The following is a 23,439-nucleotide window of genomic DNA, read 5'->3' on the forward strand; positions in this document are numbered from 1 at the left end:
CTCTTGCCTCAGCCTCCCAAGTAGCTGGGGTTATAGGTGCATGCGACCATGCCTGGCTAATTTTTACGTTTTTAGTAGAGACACAGTTTCACCATGTTGGCCAGGCTGGTCTCGAACTCCTGACCTCAAGTGATCTGCTCATCTCAGCCTCCCAAAGTGTTGGGTTTGCAGGTATGAGCCACCGTGCCCGGCCCAGGGTTCTTGAATCTTCTTATTCACTGATTGTTTTTGATTGTTTTTTGTTAAGGGGTTTTCAGGTGTGAGTAACTGAAAATTGTAGGGGACAGGTAATTGATAGGTAATCAGTGCTTAAAGGAGAGAAAAAAAATTTAGAAAAGCAAAGCAGCTCAGCCCTGCCTGTGTCCTCTCTCCATAGCCCTGGGGTGTGTTCTCACTGTGCGTTTTCTGCTTAGAGTGAACATCAAGGCAATTGTTGAAATCAGATCTACTGAAACTCATCTAGGCATTGTTATCGCAACCTCATTGGCAACCACGGGTCCTTTGGACCTTGCCAGTCTTAGAGGTCTTGTGTTGTTCTATCAAGGGTTGGGAGTAAATTGACCGGGAAGAGAATGTCCTGAGAAGTGGCCTGATCGGCATGTGAATACCGTGAAGGGTATTCAAGAAGATGGTGTTGCAGCATTTATCTTATTTCAAGCACTGCAAGGTCAGCCAGCTGCAAAGGATGGATCTCTGTGTTCTCAATGAGGACACTGTTGGCATTTGGGGAGGGAGAGTTCTTCATTGTTTGGGACTGTCCCTGGAATTGCAGGATGATTAGCTTCCCTTTTCTCTGTTACTGTGACAAGCAAACATGCACACGTTCATTTCCCGTTGTCCTCTGAGGGATATGAGCGTACCAGTTGAGAACCAGCTGAGTTAACACTAAAATACTCCTTGACAGTTGAGAATGTGAATAAATTGTCAGAGGAGACCAAGGAAGTTTCCAAAATCTTTTTCCAGGTCTGTGGCTGAGGTTCCCACTTCTCTCTGATGAATCTGATTTGGCTGTGTTTAAAGCCAGAGAAAAACATAGAGGGTCCATTTCTAGGTCAGCCTTTCTCTATTGTTGAACAGCCAATGAATGGAACCTCATTCTGGGCCTGTCTATGTGATCAAAACACGTGGAACAGTGAGACTCTGGGCAAATCATCTAAACTCTGTGGGTTTCTGTACCCCCAAAGGAGAAATATTCAGAGATTGCACCAGGGAGATGCTAAAGCCCTGGTCAGCTCCCAGATCCTGCTACTGAGGTATTTTCTCCAGATTCCTTTTCCTGCAGCATGTCCTTCCGGGGGCTGTGCGGAGTCCACTTGCTGACAGGCGTCTTTGAAGGAGAAAGGAAAGGCTGCTGGAATACAGAACAGGCAGGGAGGGCATCTCAGGTCCATGAAAATGGAACGAACAGAACTGCTGAGAATTCTCTGTGCCAGAGAGCAGGCCACTGCTTGTTGACCAAAGCAGCCCGAGAAGGAGGGGAAGAAATAATTAAAAGAGTAACGGTGGCAAGACTGTAGTGACTTAAATGTCAGAAAGGCCTAATTTGCCCCTTGGGAGGTTGAGCCTTGAGAAACCGCTGACTTCTGCTGATGTCTAGGACCACTGCCCTCTGCAGGCCAGAAGTGGAATGGCAGGCTGCTACCTAGCCGGCTAGGGCTGCACCTCTGTCCATTTGTGAGTCATTGGTCAGGGTCTGTGTTCTCTTTATAAAATGGACAACTTCCTTCAAAATTAGCGGGGTGTGGTGGCAAGCGCCTGTAATCCCAGCTACCCAGGAGACTGAGGCAGGAGAATTGCTTGAACCCAGGAGGTAGAGGTTGCCAAGATCCTGCCATTGCACTCCAGCCTGGGCGACAGAGCAAGACTGTCAAAAATAAAAAAATTTTAAAAAAGACAACCTTCAGCCTCCTTCCTTCTCTTCTTTCTCTTTCTTCCTTCCCTTCTTTTTCTTTCTTCTCTCCCTCCCTACTTTCCTTCCCTCCCTCCCCTCATCCCTTCTTCTCAAACTCTCTCCCTTTCTCCCTCCCGTTTTATCAGGATGATAAGCGCTCTGGATGGTTTTGTTTGTTTTGGTATTTTGTTTTGGATTGCATTTTAGAAGATTATTTTTATTGCATAAACCAGGGAGAAAGAAAAAAACCTTCACCCACGGCCCTGCTGCTTCACTTAGCATCCCTGTCCAGTCCTTGCCTGCGTGCAGATGTAACTGCTCCACATGGTCATTGTCATTTTCAGCAATGACAAAAATTGTTTCTGAAGAGAGAAATTGCCTCCCACTCTCCCCATCTCTCTGACACCTTCCGCCTCTTCCCTTGGGGAGATGAATACAGCCTGTCCCTGGTACTCCGGACGACCCCCTTCAAGGCAGGTGCTGTCACCTTCTAAGAGCAGCTTTCCAGCCCCTTCACAGGGAGCCGCCTCTGGAGAGGGCAAGAACCGGTGCTGGGTTCCAGCCCCCAGCCTTTGTCAGAGGGGGAAACGTGATCATCTTGGGAAACATCCATCCCCTAGCCAGGGTCTGTAGCCTTTCCATTCATAGTCCCCCAGCCCCTCGGGTGGATGCCAGTAACAGAGAAAGTGAATGAGGACCATTGAAATTAAAAGGTCATCAAATAATCAAGTTCGGTGTTTTATTTCTAGCCTCAGTATCATCCTAATATCCACCCTAGCCAGCCCCGGTGGCATCCTCACTCTCCAAATGTCAGGTAAGTGCTGGTGCTTCCAGAGCTGCACCTTCAAAAGCTCTCCTTTCTCTAGAAAAGTTCAGATTCTGCCTAGTTAGGAGTTGAAAGTCTGCATCAGAAACAACCCTTAAGGGGTGCATTGTCATGGCCGAGATGAATAAATTTTCAAAGCAAAGGTAGCCAGTGATGCGTGTGGATGTATCAAAGGTGTGCTTTGTGAAATAAAAAATGAATTGATTTTTAAAAATCATTCTGATCTCATATATTCTCGGTTTAGTTTTATGTTCAAGAAGTTACTGAAAATTTCTAAGTAACATTTTTCTGTCCTGAGAATTTGTTTACTTCAAATGTGATGAAAGCTTGGGGATTTTTGTTGTTGTGGTTTTTTTTTTTTTTTTTTAAGGGTTTTTTTTGGGGGGTGGGGAATGGGTTTGCCTTTTGTGGCAATCAATATTTTTTCCCTAGACTGAGGGGTCAGTTTTTCTGTAAAGGATCAGGCAGTCAATATCTTCGGCTTTGTGGTCGCTGTCACAACTCCTTAACTCTGCCATTGTACTTTGAAAACAGCCTGAGACAATCTATAAATGAGAGGCTATGGCTGTGCTTCAATGAAACTGATTTAGAAAAACAGTAGGATTGGGCCGAGGGCTGTCACTTGCCAACCTTGGCCCCAACCTACCATAATCCTTTCTAAGCCAACTGACATCTGCTGGACTGTGTTTATAGTTAGGCTTGAGAGGTTTTTTTTTTTTTTAAGGCTGGCTTTGTGAAGGCAAATGTTCCTTTTAAGATTTGAATTTTAGATCAGTCTTAATTGGTGTTTATGTGTGAAGCTATTTCAGAAACATAGTTGGCAAGTTCAGTTTGCATAAAGGTGAGGTTGCTAGCCTTTCTCTGAGAAATGGAGAGTAAAATGATGCAAATAAACCCACTTAGAGCAAGGCCAAAAACAAGTTTGCTGGGGAATTTTGTAACCCAACAGTGTGATTGTTTATAAACACTTGGTAGTCACTTAACTTTTTAAAGCAAATTAGGTGAGTGGAGTAATAATTCTAAATCTTGCTGTGTTTCAAAGGTGCTTTATTCTTCAGACATAAGAAGCAGAAGAGATTTATAGAAATGCTATTTTAATTAACACTGTTTTTACAAAAGTTTGTGCTTATCACTGTCTGTTTTATCATGTTAGTTTCCTTCTGAGGCATGGCCTAGCAGCAGGCCTTCTGAGGAAAGCCGGCAACAGTGCGCCTCTCCGGGGTGGGCCTGCTATTGGCAGCTTTAGTGTCATCTGGAAGCTTGTTAATGCAAATTCTCAGCCCCACCCCAGACCTACTGGATCAGAATCTATGGGGTGGGGCCCAACATTTTGTGTATTTTCAACCTCTGCAAAGATACCCCCTGAAAACAGAGTTTGTTAGTCCAACACTTTTGGCAAATGCTGCCTGAGGCGTTCATGGCACACACTGGCATGATAAAACCTCCAAGCAGCCCTGTAGTAAAGGAACATTTTCCACCTTCACTTAGCTTTCTCTGGACGGACTTGGCCATGAGACACCCTTTGAAAAATGATGACTTGACCATAGACAGATGCTTGCTCTGCTTGGAAGTTCATCGATGATCTGCATCTGAACTTTTAAAATTCTGTAGCCATTGGACGTAGGAAATGGACGTAGGAAATCCATTCATTTCCATTCATAGCTATCCCCATTCACATGGCTCATGGTTCCCCCTGCCCCATTTCCTTTGTGCTTGTGTTGTTTCACTTACATTTCTGCATTTTCTTGCATTCTCCCACTAACCATTCGCTCTGCAAACAAAACAGGCCATCCTTTCAGGATGACAGGTCGCACTGGAAAGCATCGGCCAGTGGAGATGACAGCCATTTTGATTATGTCCACGACCAGAACCAGAAGAACTTAGGAGGGATGCAAAGTATGATGTATCGAGATAAACTCATGACTGCACTTTGAGAGACTGAAGCATCTCTCTTCCATTCACCTTCATAGTTTCATTGCATTCCATGAAAAGTGTCTTGGCCTCACATGGATGGATGTGTTTGTACGAGTGTCTTTAAGGAGTAGTCCTGAAGGGTGTTTTCAGTGTCCATGTAAATATTTGAAGATAAAACCACTATAGCTTGTTATAATTTACTGTTGACTGCATTCTCATTAAAATGAAGGTAGTTAAAGGCTCAGGAATCATTTTGATTTTCTGATTTTAAAATTGGAGTCAAAGTCTATGTTTATCATATTACTGTGTACCTGATGTTCTTTGTTATTTAATTAATGGGAGCAAATAAAACCAGAAGAGCTTGGAAAGATTGCTCAGCATGTATTCCTATCGTAGAAGTTGAGGTTGCTAGGGTCCAGTTTCCCTAGTGTGGCCTGGATAAGTCATTTCCTCTTCATTGAACTCATTTTCCCCATCTGAAAAGAGAGGGTTGGACTAAGTGATCTCCAAGGTCCTTTCCAACTCTAAAATTCTGGAATTTGTTAACATTTCACTTTGTTTAGGTTGAGGATATACATTCAAACTAATTTTATCACAAGGAAAACTGCAATACCCACTTCCTTGACAGAGAGTTACTCCTTTCAGAAGCTAAATAAAGTATATAACTTATTAGATGTTATATAAATACAAGGGGACTTTGAGTTTCACATCTTAAAGCAGTTGAGCTACTTCGAATTTAAGCAGTTGTACTAATCTTAAATTGCATAGCATTTGTTTTGATAGAATTTGCTGCTCAAGTATGAGAATAATTTTTAATGTCTTAATGATTGGTGCTGCTAACTTGCATGATTTCAGAAGACATAATTGTGAATACACGCTGTCAGAATTAGGGGATTGGTTTTTACCCTAGACTTCACTCTTAAAAAGCAACGTGCAGTCAGGATCATTTATGGCTCAAATGAAAGCATATAAGGTTTTCTTGAAGTTGTGCCAAAACATTCTGTAGGGTAGGATGAGATGGGTGTTGCCCTAGTCTGTTGGTAGACCCAGAAATCAGTATGTTGTCTTTTAGGTTAAAGGTTGTACCAAAATATTTATTTCCCCCGTTTCAAGCCCTGAGTCAAACATTTTTTCTCTTAATAATAGACCTGAAATGTTTTATTAGTATTTCTGTGAAATCAGTTGATTCTTGTGCCATTTTTATGTATGTAATTGTAATTTTGCCCATGTTAGGCCCTCTAAAAAATGTTTGACATCCTTTGAGATCTTTTGTTACTAAAATCTGATCTTTTTTGGCTACCGCAAAAATCTATTCAGCAAGAAGGTATCAGCTGCGTACCTTGCACAGTGGAGCTGACCGCCTATAAACTCTCCCTAAGGTATTTGTTTACAGGTGTATTCCATTTTAGCAGACGTTCTGATCCTCAGTGTATGTGCTGCATACAAATAAATGTGTTCTGAATCTTTTCATCTTACTGATAGCATTTTTACAAATGTGTTTCCAAGGAATAAAGATTATTCTTGCTTTTTTTTGACTCCATCTTCATTTTTTTTTTTTATTGATTCTTATTGCTATGCAGAAATCTCATTTGTGAATGACCTCGGTAACAGAACAGGTGGTTTTTGGAAGTCTGAAGGTGAGCATTCAGTTAGGTGGGTGGAGCAAGATCATCTTAGAATGAGGCTGCTCTTGGCAAGAGTGGCTCTTACAGGCACAGCAGCTGATGCCTTTCTTCATCTGGGGCAACGCTGGCGAAGGTTGTCCTGCCTATCACAGGTGCAGAATAGAGAGAAGTGGTGGCAGTGGGATTTCCCCAGTAATAGTCCTGTAAAGGTGGATGTTTGTCCTGGCTATTTGTGCTCTTCCTGGCAGGAAGGCATCCAAACCCTTATCTGTGGGCTCCTGGAAATTGTGTATGCCATCTGATACCCTCTAATAAATACCTCTCTGCTTAAAGTAACTTGAGTGGTTTCAGTTGTCTGCAACCAAGAAGCCTCACCAGTATGCATACTTATGACATCCTGATTGTTAAATGAAGTATACACTTTTCATTCCTTAACTTAGTGGACCTTTCTCTACTGCAGTTGACCAGTTCAGTCTCCTTTTCTGTCATTACGTTTTGATGTTGTCTAAAGGTCTTTCTTCTGCTCACTGCTGTTTTCACCACAGCCTACCCAGGTCTTCTCATTCTGTCCTGATTTTATAATGCTGTAGACTCGGAAACCATCCTCCGTAACCCAGACTGTCCTGTGAACTTTTGGACTGACATTTCAACTTGGGTATCCTGTGTACACCTCAAACTCCACCTATCAAAGATCAAATTGGTCATCTTTTACCCTCCTCCCACAAAACTTTTCTTCTGCCTGAATTCACTTTTTTACCCACAGTAAGAATGTATGTATCATGTACAGCTGTTCTCCCTGTTGCCACCCATATCCAAACAGTGCCTAGGTCTGTTCACCTCTGCCTTGGTATTCATACTTAGGCTTTCCTCTCTCTTCTTACTGACATGGATCCCACAGGAGTATCTTTTCTCTGGCTCAGAGGTGCCCTTCCTGATCTCCCTGACTCCAGTTGCTCCTGACAAGCTCATGCTCCTCCCAGTCACTAGAGTGGTCTTTGTAAAACACGGTTGGCCTGTGCCATTGCAGTGCTTGCCATTACCCTGAGGATGAAGTCCAATGACCTCTCTGTGGAATTCACCACTCTTGTGTCTCCGTCCTCTTGCTCTAGCATATATCCCCCATTTCTCACCCTACTGTTGAAAATTCTTCAATGCCAAATTGCTTGTGGTTCCTGGCATGCACCACACCCTGCTGTTACTCACATCTATGCCTTTGCAAATACTGTTCCTTCTGCCTAGAATTTTGACACTCCTGTCCCTTCCCCTAACTCCTGCTCAATGTCTGCCTCTGCCCAGACATCTTCTAGGGACTGTCTGACGGCCCCACCTCTGCAAACTGGGTTAATTTCTGTGTTCCAGTAATAACCCCCTCCCTTTCTACCCTCATCTGTAGCAACGTCGCACTTACAGCTTTGTATTAAAATAGGCTCTTTTGTTTATCTCATCCTGGAACCTGTACACTGCATCAGCCTGAGCTTTGTGTCTTACTTGCCTTTGTTCCCCAGCACCTGACAGAGAGCAGGTGCTCCATGAATGTCTGCTCAGTAAATGGATTATTCCACATTCATTTGAAAGACGATGTCTAACCAGATAACAGGCAATAACACATCATCTCTGGGCTGGTCTGAAGATACCTGAACAACCTTATCCAGTATGGGGGCATCGTACTGTGCGTAGGACATTGACCACCATGTGACTTCTAGATTCAGTTTCACCATCTGAATATTACTCAGTGTGTCAACTGTGTTCTCATTTGAGGCATTGGTATCATGCTGTACAGGGCAGAAGAAAGTCCAGCCACGTGACGTTGGAAACCCCCGGTAGGTAGACATTGATCTGCACTAATATATAGGGGCTGGTCATCTAATGCTAGGCCTTGGATTCTGCATGTGTTACTTCACTTCCTGACCATTCTGTGAGATGGGTAATATCCTCTTTTTCATACATAGGAAGCTCAGGCTTAGAGTTTAACCAAGCAGCCTGTATTCCAGAGCCTGTGGTCTCAACCACTGTGCTCTCTTGTCTCTCACCTTTCATCCCACCATTTGCAACCCTGGGGATCCACATCTGCATGAGACTGCTAGATAATGTTGAATAGTTCACTCCACTGAAGTCGAATTGCTCACCCAGAAACCCATCCACTCCCTCCAGCCATCGAGTAACCCCTGTCCATCTGCATTACCACCACACCGGTAGGTAGCTTACTGTCCATACACCAGTGTGGCCTGGTAACCATGTTCCCTTCACCATCACCACCACCAGTCATAACTGTCCATACCTCCCACACACACACCAGGGCTGGTAACCTTGTTCATCTCCATCACCTGTGATCTAATAACGCTGTTTACTGCCTTCTCCCCACACACACCCCTCCAGTGGTCTAGTAACCCTCTCCCACACCTTACCACCCCTCCCCGAGTCTAAAAATCCTGTCCACACAGGCATCATTCAGCAGTGGTCCCATTTTCAAAGAAGCAGTGATTGGACATTATTCTTAATGAACCACTGCTTATTTGAGACGATCCACTCTATGGATTTCCTTCCGAAGAGCTCACAAATGAACAATGTCTTCTGGAATATTACTTGACAATAAAGCCATACTCACTATTCCATAATTAATGGAATTAACTTTACATTGTGAAGCTCAGGTATGTACTGGTTTATCATCTATTCATGTTTCTGTGGTCCCTCAAAACATCCAACAGTGTACTGACAGTTGTCATTTGATTGATGTAATTCATGCCAGAAATCTCTAAATCCTGCCAGGTAATTAATTACCTTGGTCTTCAAAACCCTTTTGCCTATTTCATTTATTGGTCTATCATTTCTATTGAAGATGGTTCGCTTTAGCCACAAAGACAGAGGAATAAGTACAGTGTGGGAATTCCCCTTAGTCCTTCTTGCCTGTTAATATTGCACCATCCTTCCAGCTCAGCGACTCCGGCCTCCTCTGTCCCGCTCTGAACACAAGTAATGACAGAGCTTTTTTGTTGCCCTTGACTTTACAGCTTTTAACTAGTCCTTTAAAATCTTAGCTCATCAAAGAACTCCCTGAACAGCCATATTGATCCCTTCAGATCAATATTTCTCAAACTTAGAGTTCTAAATCAATTCCCTGGCTGACCAAGTCTTCCAAACGTACCAGGAAAATACCCTACTTTGGTCCGGGGTGATTTGCTTCCACTGTCTCGCTACAGGAGGCAGTGGACAGATGCAGAGGCGAAGCGTAAGGGGCGGAGAGAAAAGCAAGTCACTGTTAAAGGTCCCTTGCATGTGAGAAATGGCACATTTTAAGAAACTCTGGGGGTATCAAAAGACAAACGTAAAATGGACAATCAGCTCAGCCTTAGCAAAAGAAATCCTCGGCCGGGCGCGGTGGCTCAAGCCTGTAATCCCAGCACTTTGGGAGGCCGAGACGGGCGGATCACAAGGTCAGGAGATCGAGACCATCCTGGCTAACACCGTGAAACCCCGTCTCTACTAAAAAAAATACAAAAAACTAGCCGGGCGAAGTGGTGGGCGCCTGTAGTCCCAGATACTCGGTAGGCTGAGGCAGGAGAATGGCGTAAACCCAGGAGGCGGAGCTTGCAGTGAGCTGAGATCCGGCCACTGTACTCCAGCCCGGGCGACAGAACGAGACTCCGTCTCAAAAAAAAAAAAAAAAAAAAAGAAATCCTCAATAGTTCTGCAAATAGGCCCACTTCTCCCAAAATTAGGGAGTCAAAGAATGGCTTGGACAACTTACTAAAAATATGGATTGCTGCATTCTAAATGGTCAGTGGTAAGGCCCCAGACCCTGCATTTTAAGAGCCCAGGACAGTCTGAGGTGGGCAGTCCAGGTTTGCTTTTCTCTTTGGGAAAGCAAAGCTACTTCTCTGCTTGTGTGTTCATCCTTATTATTATAATACCTCAATTTTAACTCTCAGTAGAGGTCAACTCTTTTTTTTTTTTTTTTTTTTTTTTAATAGTCATGATGTTAAGTCAATGGATGGAGGCATCACAATAAGTAACTAGATCTGTCTGCTCAGCAAAGCTTTGCATTTCCTTAGGCCCAAGGTGAAGCAGAAGAATGTGAGCATTCTACTGGTTCTTTATATGGCTTTAATGTCATCATGAACCTGTCCCCTACAATCTATCAAACCAAGTCTGTGTTCTTGCCCTCCCCACTTCAGAAGCAAGGGACTAGTGAATTCCAGCCGTTGGGGGACAGGGCGTGTGTATATACCAGTCTAAGCACCTGGGCTAAGACTGGAGCCCATGATTGGGAAACAGGTGGAAGTTTGCAGAAGTAAAATGGCAAGACATTGCCAGCCAGATGAGAGAAGGATTAAAGGGTCCACAGTGTGGTGGTCTGGTTTTATCAAGGGAGAAGAGCCCCATAGTTGCCTGATTAGGTGAAGTGTGGAAGCTTTGGAATCTCACACGGTTTGAATCCCAGCTTTGCCACTTACTAGCCATGGGACCTTTGACTAGTTTCTTCTGGACACCTCATTTTCCTCATCCCCAGATGGAATTTACCAACATCTCACTGATAAGAGAATTATCAATAAATGACATGATACAGAAAAGACGTTTTGCGCAGTGCAGTGTTTGACGCTAGCTGGTAAAAAGTTTTAGTGGGTTTTGAGATGTAAGGTCGTAGCTGTGCATGTGGACGGAAACAGGCCAAAGAGATTCAAAATAGCTCAAGGCCGGGCATGGTGAATCACACCTGTAATCCCACACTTTGGGAGGCTGAGGCGGGTGGATCATTCAAGGTCAGGAGTTCGTGACCAGCCTGGCCAACGTGGTGAAACCCCATCTCCACTAAAAATGCAAAAACTAGCCGGGCGGGGTGGCATATGCATGTAGTCCCAGCTACTTGGGAGACTGAGGCAGGAGAATGGCTTGAACCAGGGAGGCGGAGGTTGCAGTGAGCTAAGATCATGCCTTTGCACTCCAGCCTGGGTGACAATGTGAGACTCCATCTAAAAAAAATAATGATAATAAAGTCTAGTTCAAGAAATGGTATATCTAATAGATTGATGGCTTGAGATGTATATTCTAAGTTTAGCAAGGGAAAGGGGTGTTTAGTGCCAAAGGAAAGATCAGATAGAAGAGCATTAACACATATATAAAGACATGTCTCTTTGAAACTAACAAACTCAGAGCAGAAACACCATGGGGATCTTTTGAGGAAAGAAAAAAGAAATAGAAATGTATTTCTGTCCGAGAATACTAGGAAATAACTGTCCAGGCAGAATGTGCACAATGCTTTCCCATCTGCACATGGCAGAATTGGCATAGAGTAAAGAATTGGTGAGATGGCTGAGAGTCCATTCTGTTGGTACTATTGGGACTCAGAGGCTTGGAGAATTGAAACAGAGCGTCTGCTCCATTCCCTCCTTGTCTAATTTGGGATTTCATTTTAGATGAATTGGAGGAAGATTTTAACTATTAGGAGACTGAGTGGAAAGTTAGTAATGAAAGGGAACCACTGTGCTTTGTTGCCATTTTGTCTGTCTGTCTTTCCTTTTTTTTTTTTTTTTTTTGAGACACAGCCTCTGTCTGTCACCCAGGCTGGAGTGCAGTGGTGCAGTCATGGCCCACTGCAGCCTCGACCTCCGGGGCTCAAGCGATCCCCCCACTTCAGCCTCCTGAGTAGCTGGCATGCACCACCATGCTTGGCTACATTTTTAAAAAATTTTGTAGAGATGGGGTCTTGCCATGTTGCACAGGCTGGTCTCAATTCCTGGCTCAAACGATCCTCTTGCCTTGGCCTCCCCAAATACTGGGATTATAGGGGAGAGCCACTGCACCTGGCCTGGTGCCTTTTTTAAGATAGGTAATACAAACAGTAGTAAAAATTCAGACACAAATAACTGGAAGTTACTTTTCCTTTCCATCTTCTTATTCCCTAGTTTTCCTTGGAAGCAAACATTGTTAGCATTTCTCTTTGTCAATCTAGAGCTACTCCATGTATAAAGAGCATATATTTATTTTACCAATCAATATTGATGGACGTTTAAGCTGCATCAACTCCCTCAAGTTACAGTGGTGCTGCCATTCTTGTATCTTGTGTTTGTGTACTTGAACAAATCTACCTGTAGAATAAATTCCCTCGAAGTAGCATCCTGGTCAAAAGGTATGTGCATATTTAAGTTGGATATTGTCTAATGAAATTTCTCTCCAAATATATTCCACCTGTTTATACTCCCCCCAGCCCACAGGCACCCCCAGCAATTATGACAATGTCTCTGTGACCTCACAGGAAGCAAATCATAGCCTTTGCTAGCTTTTTTTTTTTTTAACTTAGTCTCATAGGTAAAATCCAGAATTTCTGTTTTAATTACATTTCTCTATGAACAAGGCTATGCACCTTTTCGTCTTTCTAAACACCGTTTGTTGTATGTTTTCTGTGAACCATCTGAAACCCCTATTCTTGAGTCATGCTCGTTAATAAAGATCAGGCTGATGAAGTACAATTAACCATGTTATCTTAGTATTTGTAATAGTGAAGAAAGGAAAGGCTTGGATGAGTTGATATTTACCAGACATTTTTTTTGAAAGTAGGTTTCCAGGCCAAGTGGGGTGGCTCATGCCTGTAATCCTAGCACTTTGGGAAGCCGAGGTGGGTGGATCACCTGAGGTCAGGAGTTCAAGATCAGCCTGGCCAACATGGCAAAACCCCATCTCTACTAAAAATGCAAACAATTAGCTGGACCTGGTGGCACATGCCTATAACCCCAGCTACTCAGGAGTCTGAGACAGGAGAATCGCTTGAACCCGGGAGGTGGAGGCGGCAGTGAGCCTAAATCACACCACTGCACTCCAGCCCGGGTGACAAGAGCAACACTCCATCTCAAAAAAAAAAGTAGGTTTCCAGAAATTCAGGTAAGAATCAGCAGGATACTGCCCTGCAGAGCCGAAAAAGGGAATGTGGGCAACATAAAGATAGCAAAGGTAAAGGAATTGATTTCTAATATCTGTGTTTCCTTTCCTGTTTGGGAGAGTATTGAGAACTTCCCACTCAGGCTTCTTAGATACCCACCCAGACATCATGAATTTCCCTGGTGCATTGATCAAGGAAGGATGGATATACTTCTAGTTACAATTAAAATTCCAATATATTGGATCTAAAATTACAGCCACATCCCAAGAGTCACCTGTGGTTTTATTGGATGAAAGGCTGCAGAATTTAAAATATTAAAACTGCTGTAGTCTAGGCCATCCACTAAAAAAGGATTAGAATAATTAGAGGAACATCCCTGTAGGCTCATGTTATAAGAAACCCACAGAAACCTAGCTAATCGTCCCCTACTGAATGGTGAATGGTTTAAACATCCACGTTCTGCACTGAGACCTCAAAAGCAAGAGGTGTTGCTATGCTAATGCTCAACCAGCTTCATTCCCTGGCTGAATAATGGACACTGTATTAAAGGCAATTAAACCACCAAGCCCTTAAAATTCATTATCAGTGTTACGACTTCGGAGGCTTATTATGAACTAAGAATGTTCATAATAGAAGCTTCTGAAAAACCTGCAAGAATTGGGGAACAGAGAGAGGATCATTTGATGAGATTTTTAAGCACTAACGAATACCAAAATAAATTAATCCTCATCTGTATTATCCTAGAAACACGTACCCAGTGTTCAGCTCCAACTCTGGCTCACACTGGTGTCTTGTGCAATTAGAATGTCTAAAACCTACTCTTAACATATTATGCATCTTATTCATCTAACCCGAACTACATTCCGGGATGAATAATGTTTTAATTTCATTCATTCAGTGAGCCGGATGGCGTCTGGGGAGTGGAAAAATAACACTTCCCAGCTTATTCCTGAGTCTGCCGTAGCTCTGTCAGGGTGCATAGGATGACAAAGAATCTGCTATGTGGACAGTATTTTACACTCACAGCTGAGCTTTCGTGACAATGATTATTTTGTCTTACTGTCCCTTTGGGGGCTCATATAATACCGTTTGAGGATGTATTTAAAGAAGTACTTAGGGGCAAGTCTGTTAATGCTTTTGCCGCCTGAAAAAAACAAAGAATAAAGGCAGAGGAACACAGAAATGAGAGGCAAAAAAAAAAAAAAAAAAAATTTTGTGAGAAACCCGGAAGTGACCGGGCACAGTGGCTCATGCCTGTAATCCCAGCACTTTGGGAGGCCGAGGTGGGGCAGATCATTTGAGGCCAAGAGTTTGAGACCAGCCTGGCCAACATAGTGAAACTCCGTCTCTACTAAAAATACAAAAATTAGCCAGGCATGGTGGCACACACCTGTAATCCCAGCTACTCAGGAGTCTGAGGCAGGAGAATCACTTGAACCGGGGAGGCAGAGGTTGCAGTGAGCCGAGATCGCACCACTGCACTCCAGACTGGGCAACAGAGCGATCCTCTGTCAAAAAGAAAGAAAGAAACCCAGATGGGAAAGTTCGGCTTATTAGAAGTGACTTGTAAGGGAAAATGACTATATTTGTATTGTTCGGTTTTTTTTTTTTTTTTTTTTTTTTTTTTTTTTTTTTTTTTACTTTAGATGAGAAAAATACTGAATAAACTTGGTCATGAGCCTCTGAGCAAAGACCAACTTATGAAATAGTAATTCTCTGGAATGCACACACATGACGCCTGTGAAGGCACACACACACAATGAGGAAGCCACTGCAAAACCTAGCAAGAATAGCATCACAACAAAACAGCCTTTCTGGAAGAAAAATGTCAGGACCTGCTTACACCTGTTTATTGAAATCATTTGATAGTTGTTTGGCAAAAGAAAATTTGAGACTCAAAGATGGAAGCACGTATCCTGTCCTACCTCACACAGGACTCAGACCCGGGAACTACTGAACCCCAAAGGCTCTTGTCACTCCTTAGGATGTGGGATGTTACTCTGCGGTTTTGCAGAGACTACATAATGTAGTTAGGAACAAGTAGGGAATTCATGACTAAAGTGAAACTTTTATGAATAGGTATTTGATAAATTACCTAAGGAGAATTAAAATGTAATGCACTAAAACTAAGTGAATAAACATCTGCTGTGCTTCTCTGCAGTGCTGGTATGTCACAGAAGATGCCATCTTTGGCTCCAGGTAGCTAATCATCATCAGATCAAGAGCTCCCCATCTAGCATGGGTTCATACATCAACCGTGCTAACACCAGAATTGCTTGCAAAGTTCATTGTTTGGAACATTTCTTGAAAGAAATACAAATTGGAAAAGTTTTGTGCCAATTAGTCTCTATAAAGGAATCTAAACTACACCCCCCAAAAAATGCAATTTTGACCTTTTCTTTTCTTTTCTTTTCTTTTTTTTTTTTTGAGACGGAGTTTCACTCGTCACCCAGGCTGGAGGGCAATGGTGCAATCTCGGCCCACTGCAACCTCCACCCCCCAGATTCAAGCAATTCTCCTACCTCATTCTCCTGGGTAGCTGGGACTACAGGTGTGCACCACTACACCTGGCTAATTTTGTATTTTTAGTAGAGATGGGGTTTCACCCTGATTGTTGGCTAGGCTGGTCTCGAACTCCTGACCTCAGGTGATCCACCTGTATTGGCCTCCCAAAGTGTTGGGATTATAGGCATGAGCCACCACATGTGGCCAATTTTGACCTTTTCTGAAGAGAAAGATGAAGTAGAGTCAACCTTCTCACTAGACTTTTTTTTTTTTTAGAAATAAGACCACTAAGTTGCTGTAAGAAATCATCCCTAATAGATGCAACATTCATAATGTATCAATCACACTTCTAAGATGTCGATACAATTTTCTTTGAAAATCCATTATGAAAAAAGTACAGTGTTTCAAATACATACTGTACTTGCTGCCAAATAGTATGTTTCCCTGAATTCAATAAGAACATGTAACAATGTGTCAGTCTGTTTAGTCTCTACCAAATTAAAATTGAAATAAGCGACAGCTATCTGGGAAACCAGAATGAGTAAATTGTACTTTCTCTCATCTCTCAGTCGGACATGGCACAGATCAAATTATATCATTGAGCTGTATAGTTCCTGGCATACGAATGCTTAATGTCCAAAAATGCAGTGTCTGCCACCCAGATAAGTAAAGTGAGTTACCTAAGGTCACATAGGCAAACAGCAGCAAAGCCAAAGCTAAGTGCCAATGCGTGTTCCTTTTTTGTCATTAGATTGCTCCTTTCAAACACATGGCGAAGCAATATTGCCTAGCAATTCAGAGAGCCCAGGTTACCTGGGTTCAAATCCCAGCTCTGCCATTTACTAGCTACGTGACTTGAGGAAGGCTCCTTGGTCTTTCTGCTCCTCTTTCCTTACGTATAAAATGAAGATAATAATTGTCCTTTCTTCAAATGGTTGTTGGAAGATTAAGTTAACCGGGTACTCAAAAATGTTAGCTTTTGGGCCTTTTTCCTCTGTGAATATTTAAAGAGCATGATTAATGCACTGGTGTTCAGTCGGGAGGTATGATTCTGGCTGACACCATCTGCTGTAAAAACATACTACGTGAGTGAATTCTGCTAAGAGAGTCCCAGTTGGAGAGCCACAGTTCCGGGCGAATGGACTGGGTATGGACTAGTGGCAGGGCTTCCTGACTTTTTCTTGTCCTTGGCACACATAGAAAGTGATGTTTAGCATGCTGGGACAGGCAGACAAGGCTGCTTGAAGCTCCAGGCTCCCCATGTCCTGTCCACTTACTCCAAGGAGAATAAATGGTTCAGCCCACTTGCAACCCTTCTGAGACTTACCAGTTGGAAAGCTCTACTGAGGTCTTGTCAGCTTATCCCCGATGTGTTAGTTCTGATTAGGAATATGGAATTGTCCCCATTGAGGCTAAAAGTAAAATAGGAACTAGTTTGTCCCAACCAGCTCTTCCAGAAGGTGTGTGGAGAACTTGTGTGCTACCGTGAGTCTGCTCTTTGGGCTACATATACACTGATCCCGCCGCCAGAAACTCCAACTTGGAGTTAAGACACGTGACATAAACAGCTCATGAGTAAGTCTGAGTTCAGGCAGCACTTGATATGTGTGCACTGAGCAATCCAGATGAGATGCAGGGGACTTTGGATAGGGGATGTTTATTGCATTTCCTACTGCATCAGCTGGCACCATACCTATGGAGGACTTCTTGACCATCCAGACATGGGCATTCTGTTAAAGGCGCGGAATCTGACTGGCTGATGATTTGGTTGCTTAGGAGGTAGAAGAAACACTGCAGATATTACTGTTGTAAATTCTGGTCAGCAAGGAAGAGTGCATTGGAAATGTGTAAGTAACAAGATCCATGGAAGAAAAAAACCCTGACATCTCAGAATCATTAACACGAAATGAGTGAAATCCAGGGCTTAATTCTCCACATATTCTTTTTCTTGTTGTTGATACTCTTTTTTAAAATTTTTTTTTGTGGGTACATATTAGGTGTATATATTTATGGGGTATATGAGATGTTTTGAAACAGGTATGCAATGTGAAATAATCACAACATATATATTTTACTGTTTAGAAAATCCAATTTCAAAATGTCAAAGAAAATAGACTTAAAAGGGAATATTTTTACATGGGCTGTGAATTTAGGAAGCAAAAATAATCCGAAAGAGAAAGGCTTTACAGTCCTCTCAGATGAACCCACAATTTGTAATAGTATTTTGAAGAGGAGGAAGGTGGAACATATGATCAAAAACAAAGGGGCACAGAACTTTTTTTTAAGGACTCCAAAGTTTTGTAGATGCTCACTTCGGTTGGAACAAAAAGATGAGCAATTTAATGACACCCAGTTTTGAGGATGGTACGTGAGACTAACTGGCAGAAGCAGAGCTACTCAATTTTTTTCTTTTTCAACAAGGAAGCTAGTCACTATGCTAACTGCAGAGAGTGAAGAGAACAAACAGAAGAAAATTGAAGTCCAAGATAAGAGAAAGCATAGTCAGGAAATATTTTACTGCTTTTGATTAGCTCAAGTCTTTAGGCTCAGAAAAATAGTCTCCCAAAATACTGAGAAAATTTCCACGTGTCATTGCTGAGTCAGCATCAGTACCTCTGAAAAAGTCTTGGGAAAATGCTAGATAAGTAGATGGACAGTTTTTTTGGAAAATGAATTCCAGAAACTAGACTGATAAGCTGGATTGCAATACCGAGGACAGTTTAAGAACAGAGTCTTTTATAAGCACTTAGTAAAGGAAGCAGTGTTCACTTAGGAACAGCACAGATTTGCAGAGAATAAGTCGTGCTAATCTTTCAAGACTTGTAGTAAGCTAAGAGTAGAAGGACCGTCTAACCTGGTAAGTAGAATTTGTCAGAAACTGACATTTAATGGTGAAACACTAGATAATATATAAACTTCAGAAATAAAACAAGGAAAGCTGCTGATATTCAGTATTATTCTGGAGACCTTAACAATGGAATAAGCCAAGGAAACAAAATTAGGAATAACTACTGGAGAGGAAGAAACAAAATTCATGTGATTCTCTTCTTAAAATCCAAGTGAATTCCAACCGATAAGAGTTGTGCAAAGTGGTCAGAGGCAGAAATATCCTAAAGTCAGCAGCTTTATATATCTATCTAGTCATTAAAAATTAGGGGATATGGGCCAAGCCTGGTGGCTCACACCTATAATCCCAGCACTTTGGGAGGCGAGGCAGGCAGATCACGAGGTCAAGAGATCGAGACCAACATGGTGAAACCCCGTCTCTACTAAAAATAGAAAAATTAGCTGGGCATGGTAGTGCACGCCTGTAGTCCAAGCTACTCAGGAGGCTGAGGCAGGAGAATTGCTTGAATCCAGGAGGCGGAGGTTGCAGTGAGCCGAGATCACACCACTGCACCCCAGCCTGATGACAGAGCGAGACTCCGTCTAAAAAAAAAAAAGGGGGGGGATATGTAATAATTAATAAGATCTCATTTTCAATTGTGACAAAACTGAAAAATACCTAGGAATAAAGTTATGTTCTATACCTTAATGAAAAAGTTTAAAAATTCTAACTGAAGGACATTTTAAAAGATCTGAGTAAATTGAGAGAAATATGTTCCTTATGAATATATTCTTTCAAATTAATCCATAATATGTAATGCTTTGAATCAGAATTCCAGTGGGATTTTCTGGAAGTAACCTGAATTCTAGAATTCTAGAATTCAAGAATTCAAGTTATTATCACAAAAGGAATCTGGAAGACTAGGCACGTGATAACAGCTAAGAAAAAAAAGAAAAATAATGATGTGAGAAAGGGAATAAGATTTATAATGTCACATATACATATATATATTAAAACAAAAGTAATTAAGACAGTCTGATACTGGGTTAGATAAGTAGAACAATAAAAGTATGAAAAGGCCGGGCACAGAGGCTCATGACTGTAATACCAGCGCTTTAGGATGAGAAGTGGGAGGATTGCTTAAGGCTGGAAGCTGAGACCAGCCTGGGCAACATGATGAGACCCTGTCTCTACAAAAGAAATGAAAAATTAGCCAGGTGTGGTAGTGCACACCTGTAGTTGTAGGCACTCGGGAAGCTGAGATAAGAGGATTGCTTAAGCCCAGGAATTCAAGGCTGCAGTGAGCTGTGATTGTGCCACTGCACTCTCGCCCGGGCAACAGAGGGAAACCGTGTCTGTCACAAAACAAAAAAATATGAAGAATCCAAAAACAGGTTTATATTGTCTACAAGTCATGGGCAATCCAGAAAACTGAAACTACTCTAGGCACTTCTTACAGAGGGAATTTAATTCAGGGAATTGGTTATACAAAGGCTGCAAAAACTAAGAAACTTAATTGGACAGTGAGGCAACCTAGAAATTAGCAACAACGAGAACCTGCTTATCACTCCTAAAGCTGGAGGGACAAAGGCAGTATTCTAGCACCCAGGAGCTAAGGCAGCAGGAAGCCAGTCTAGTGGGAGCTGGAGCTGCAGAGAACTCATGGCTGCTTTTGGAAACATCACCAGAGGCATGAAGAAATGAGGGAGAAATACCCTGATTTGTCTCCTGTGTTCACCCTCCAGTCCATATCAGTGCCTCCCATTGGCCAAACCTATGTAAAAGCCAGAGGACAGGGAGTCTGAGCAGTAAAGGTTCCTGTAAACAGAGTACGTCGCAGGGGAGCAAAGAAAGGATCTGAGAGCATTCAGGAAAGTGGCGGATACATATGAAGATGGCATCGCAACTTCATGGGGCAAGGGTGAATGATTCTTTGGGTGATCTTGGAACAATTGGCTCTCCACTTCAGAAAAAGTTAGGACTTTACTTCACAACATACACATAAACTCCTGATGAGTTCATAATCCAAAAGTGAAAAATAAAAGCTGAAAGTTCACTCTCATGCCAACATGGAACTCAGGCAAGTCCCCTCACCAGTGAGCATGCATTGCCAACTCCAGACCTTAGCACATGCAGTGCCTTCTGCCCAGACCGCCCTGTGCAGTCCCTCCCCCAGCCACTGCCATCATCCTTCAGGACCCAGGACCTGCTTCAAGCATCACTAGCCCAGGAAGTCTTCCTTGTTGGTTCCAGTTGGGTTGGGTACCCCTATCCCATGTATCAAGACAGGAGTGAGCTCTTTGAAGGCTGATATGGTTTGGCTGTGTCCTTGCCCAAATCTCTTCTCGAATTGTAGCTCCCACAATTCCCAAGAGTTGTGGAAGGGACCTGGTGAGAGATAATTGAATCAGGGGGCAGCTTCCCCCATACTGTTCTTGTGGTAGTGAATAAGTCTCATGAGATCTGATGGTTTTATAAGGGTTTCTCCTTTCACTTGGCTCTCGTTCTCTCTTGTCTACCACCATGTGAGACATACCTTTCACCTTCCGCCATGATTGTGAGGCCTCTCCAGCCACGTGGAACTGTGAATGTATCAAACCTCTTTCTTTTGTAAATTGCCCAGTCTCGGATATGTCTTTATCAGCAGCGTGAAAACGGAATAATACAGGGCAAAGATAACATCTCATTTGTCTTTACCCTTGTGCATGGCACAGTACCAGGCACAAGAGTTGGCCCTCAAATGCATACCAAATGCACTGATATTTCATTTTGTTCTCCATCTAACCAGTGTTAATTGAGCACCTGCTATGTGCTTAGTGCTTTTCTTAGCACAGTGGAGGACACAAAAACATGTGATGTGACAGTCTCTGTTCCTCCAGAGTTAACTATATGGCTGGGAAGACAAGATACATACACAAGGATGTCTTAGCTGGGGGGTTCTGAGGAGGACTTGGATTTTCCTGATGAGTGCACTTGCTGCCTTAAATAGAAGCCAAGACAGATGGGAAGAGGCAGCAGATGGGCAGCACTTGAGGCAGCGAGCAGAGAGGCAGGAGTCCTGGACTGTGTCCCAGGATCAGGCAGGTACCTGCTGTGTGACCTGGTCACCTCCCTCCCCATAGCGAGCCCCCATCCCCCCATATGCAAAATGAGGAGGTTGGATTACTATAGCAATGGTTCTCAGCCCTGGCCACACATTGGATTTAGAGATAGATTATGGTGTAATTAGTCTGGGGAAGGGCCTGGGCATTGATACTTTTCAAAACCTCTCCTTGTGATATTTTTATCAGCTTTATTAAGATACACATCAATTGTACAACTTAATGTTTTTTTAGTATTTTCACCAAGTTGTGCAACCATCACTGCAATATAATTTTAGAACATTTTCATCACCCCTAGAAGAAACTTCACTCCCATTAGCAGTCACTCCCCCTTCCCTCTGCCCACCATCCTCCCTATTCCTAGGTAGCCGGTAATCCATTTTCTATCTCTATGTATTTGCCTATTCTAGATGTTTTTTTTTTTTTTTTTTGAGATGGAGTCTCGCTCTGTCACCCAGGCTGGAGTGCTGTGGCCGGATCTCAGCTCACTGCAAGCTCTGCCTCCCGGGTTCACGCCATTCTCCTGTCTCAGCCTCCCAGGTAGCTGGGACTACAGGCGCCACCACGTCGACCGGCTAGTTTTTTGTAGTTTTAGTAGAGACGGGGTTTCACCGTGTTAGCCAGGATGGTCTCGATCTCCTGACCTCGTGATCCGCCCATCTCGGCCTCCCAAAGTGCTGGGATTACAGGCTTGAGCCACCGCGCCCGGCCTATTCTAGATGTTTTATATAAATGGAATCCTATAATACTTGGCCTTTTTGTGTCTGACTTCTTTCATGTAGCATATCATGTTTTCAAAGTTTATCCATGTCATGGCCTGCTCAATATTTCACTTCCTTTTGTGGCTGAATAATATTCTTTTGTATGGATAGACCATGTTCTGTCTATCCATTCATCAGTTGATGGATATTTGGGGTGTTTCTACCTGTTGGCTCTTATGAATAATGCTGCTATGAACATTCACATGTCAGTTTTTGCATGGACCTGTTTTCATTTCTCTTGGGCTTATACTACAAGTAGGCTCACTCAGTCATATGGTAACTAATGTTCAACTTTTTGAGGAACTGCCAAGCTGTTTTTCAAACTGGCTGCACTATTTTGCATTCTCTCCAGCAGTGTATAGGAGTTTTCCCCTGGTTATTTTATTTTATTTTATTTTGTTTTATTTTATTTTTGAGACAGAGGCTCCTTCTGTCACCAAGGCTGGAGTGCAGTGGCACAATCTCGGCTCACTGCAACCTCTACCTCCTGGGTTCAAGTGATTCTCATGCTTCAGCCTCCAGAATAGCTGGGATTACAAGTGCCCACCACCACGCCTGACTAATTTTTGTGTTTTAAGTAGAGATGGGGCTTCGCCATGTTGGCCAAGCTGGTCTCAAACTCCTGACCTCAAGTGATCCACCTGCCTCGGCCTCCCAAAGTGCTAGGATTACAGGTGTGACCCACTGTGCCTGACCTCCCCCTAGTGACTTTAATATTTATCCAGGGTTTAAAACCACAGAACTGGATGATATCCGAGGGGCCCCATTTCTAAAATTCTGTGATTTCTTTTTTTTTTTTTTTTTTTTGAGACGGAGTCTCGCTCTGTCGCCCAGGCTGGAGTGCTGGGGCCGGATCTCAGCTCACTGCAAGCTCCACCTCCTGGGTTTACGCCATTCTCCTGCCTCAGTCTCCCGAGTAGCTGGGACTACAGGCGCCGCCACCTCTCCCGGCTAGTTTTTTGTATTTTTTAGTAGAGATGGGATTTCACCGTGTTAGCCAGGATGGTCTCGATCTCCTGACCTCGTGATCCACCCGTCTCGGCCTCCCAAAGTGCTGGGATTACAGGCGTGAGCCACCGCGCCCCCCCAAAATTCTGTGATTTCTTATCCAGGATTAG

The 23,439-nt window shown here is 43.1% G+C and overlaps 1 protein-coding gene across 1 annotated transcript in view; it reads left to right on the forward strand.

The window, feature by feature from the left end:
• Positions 1 to 23,439, forward strand: part of EPB41L4B (erythrocyte membrane protein band 4.1 like 4B) — a 154,840-nt gene that overhangs the window by 75,201 nt on the left and 56,200 nt on the right. Inside the window, 1 exon segment of the mRNA XM_017863790.1 lies at positions 2,641 to 2,705. Coding sequence (XP_017719279.1) covers positions 2,641 to 2,705 — 65 coding nt within the window.

Source organism: Rhinopithecus bieti, unplaced genomic scaffold (genome assembly GCF_001698545.2).
Source record: "Rhinopithecus bieti isolate Rb0 unplaced genomic scaffold, ASM169854v2 scaffold_73599, whole genome shotgun sequence".
Taxonomy (NCBI): Eukaryota; Metazoa; Chordata; class Mammalia; order Primates; family Cercopithecidae; genus Rhinopithecus; species Rhinopithecus bieti.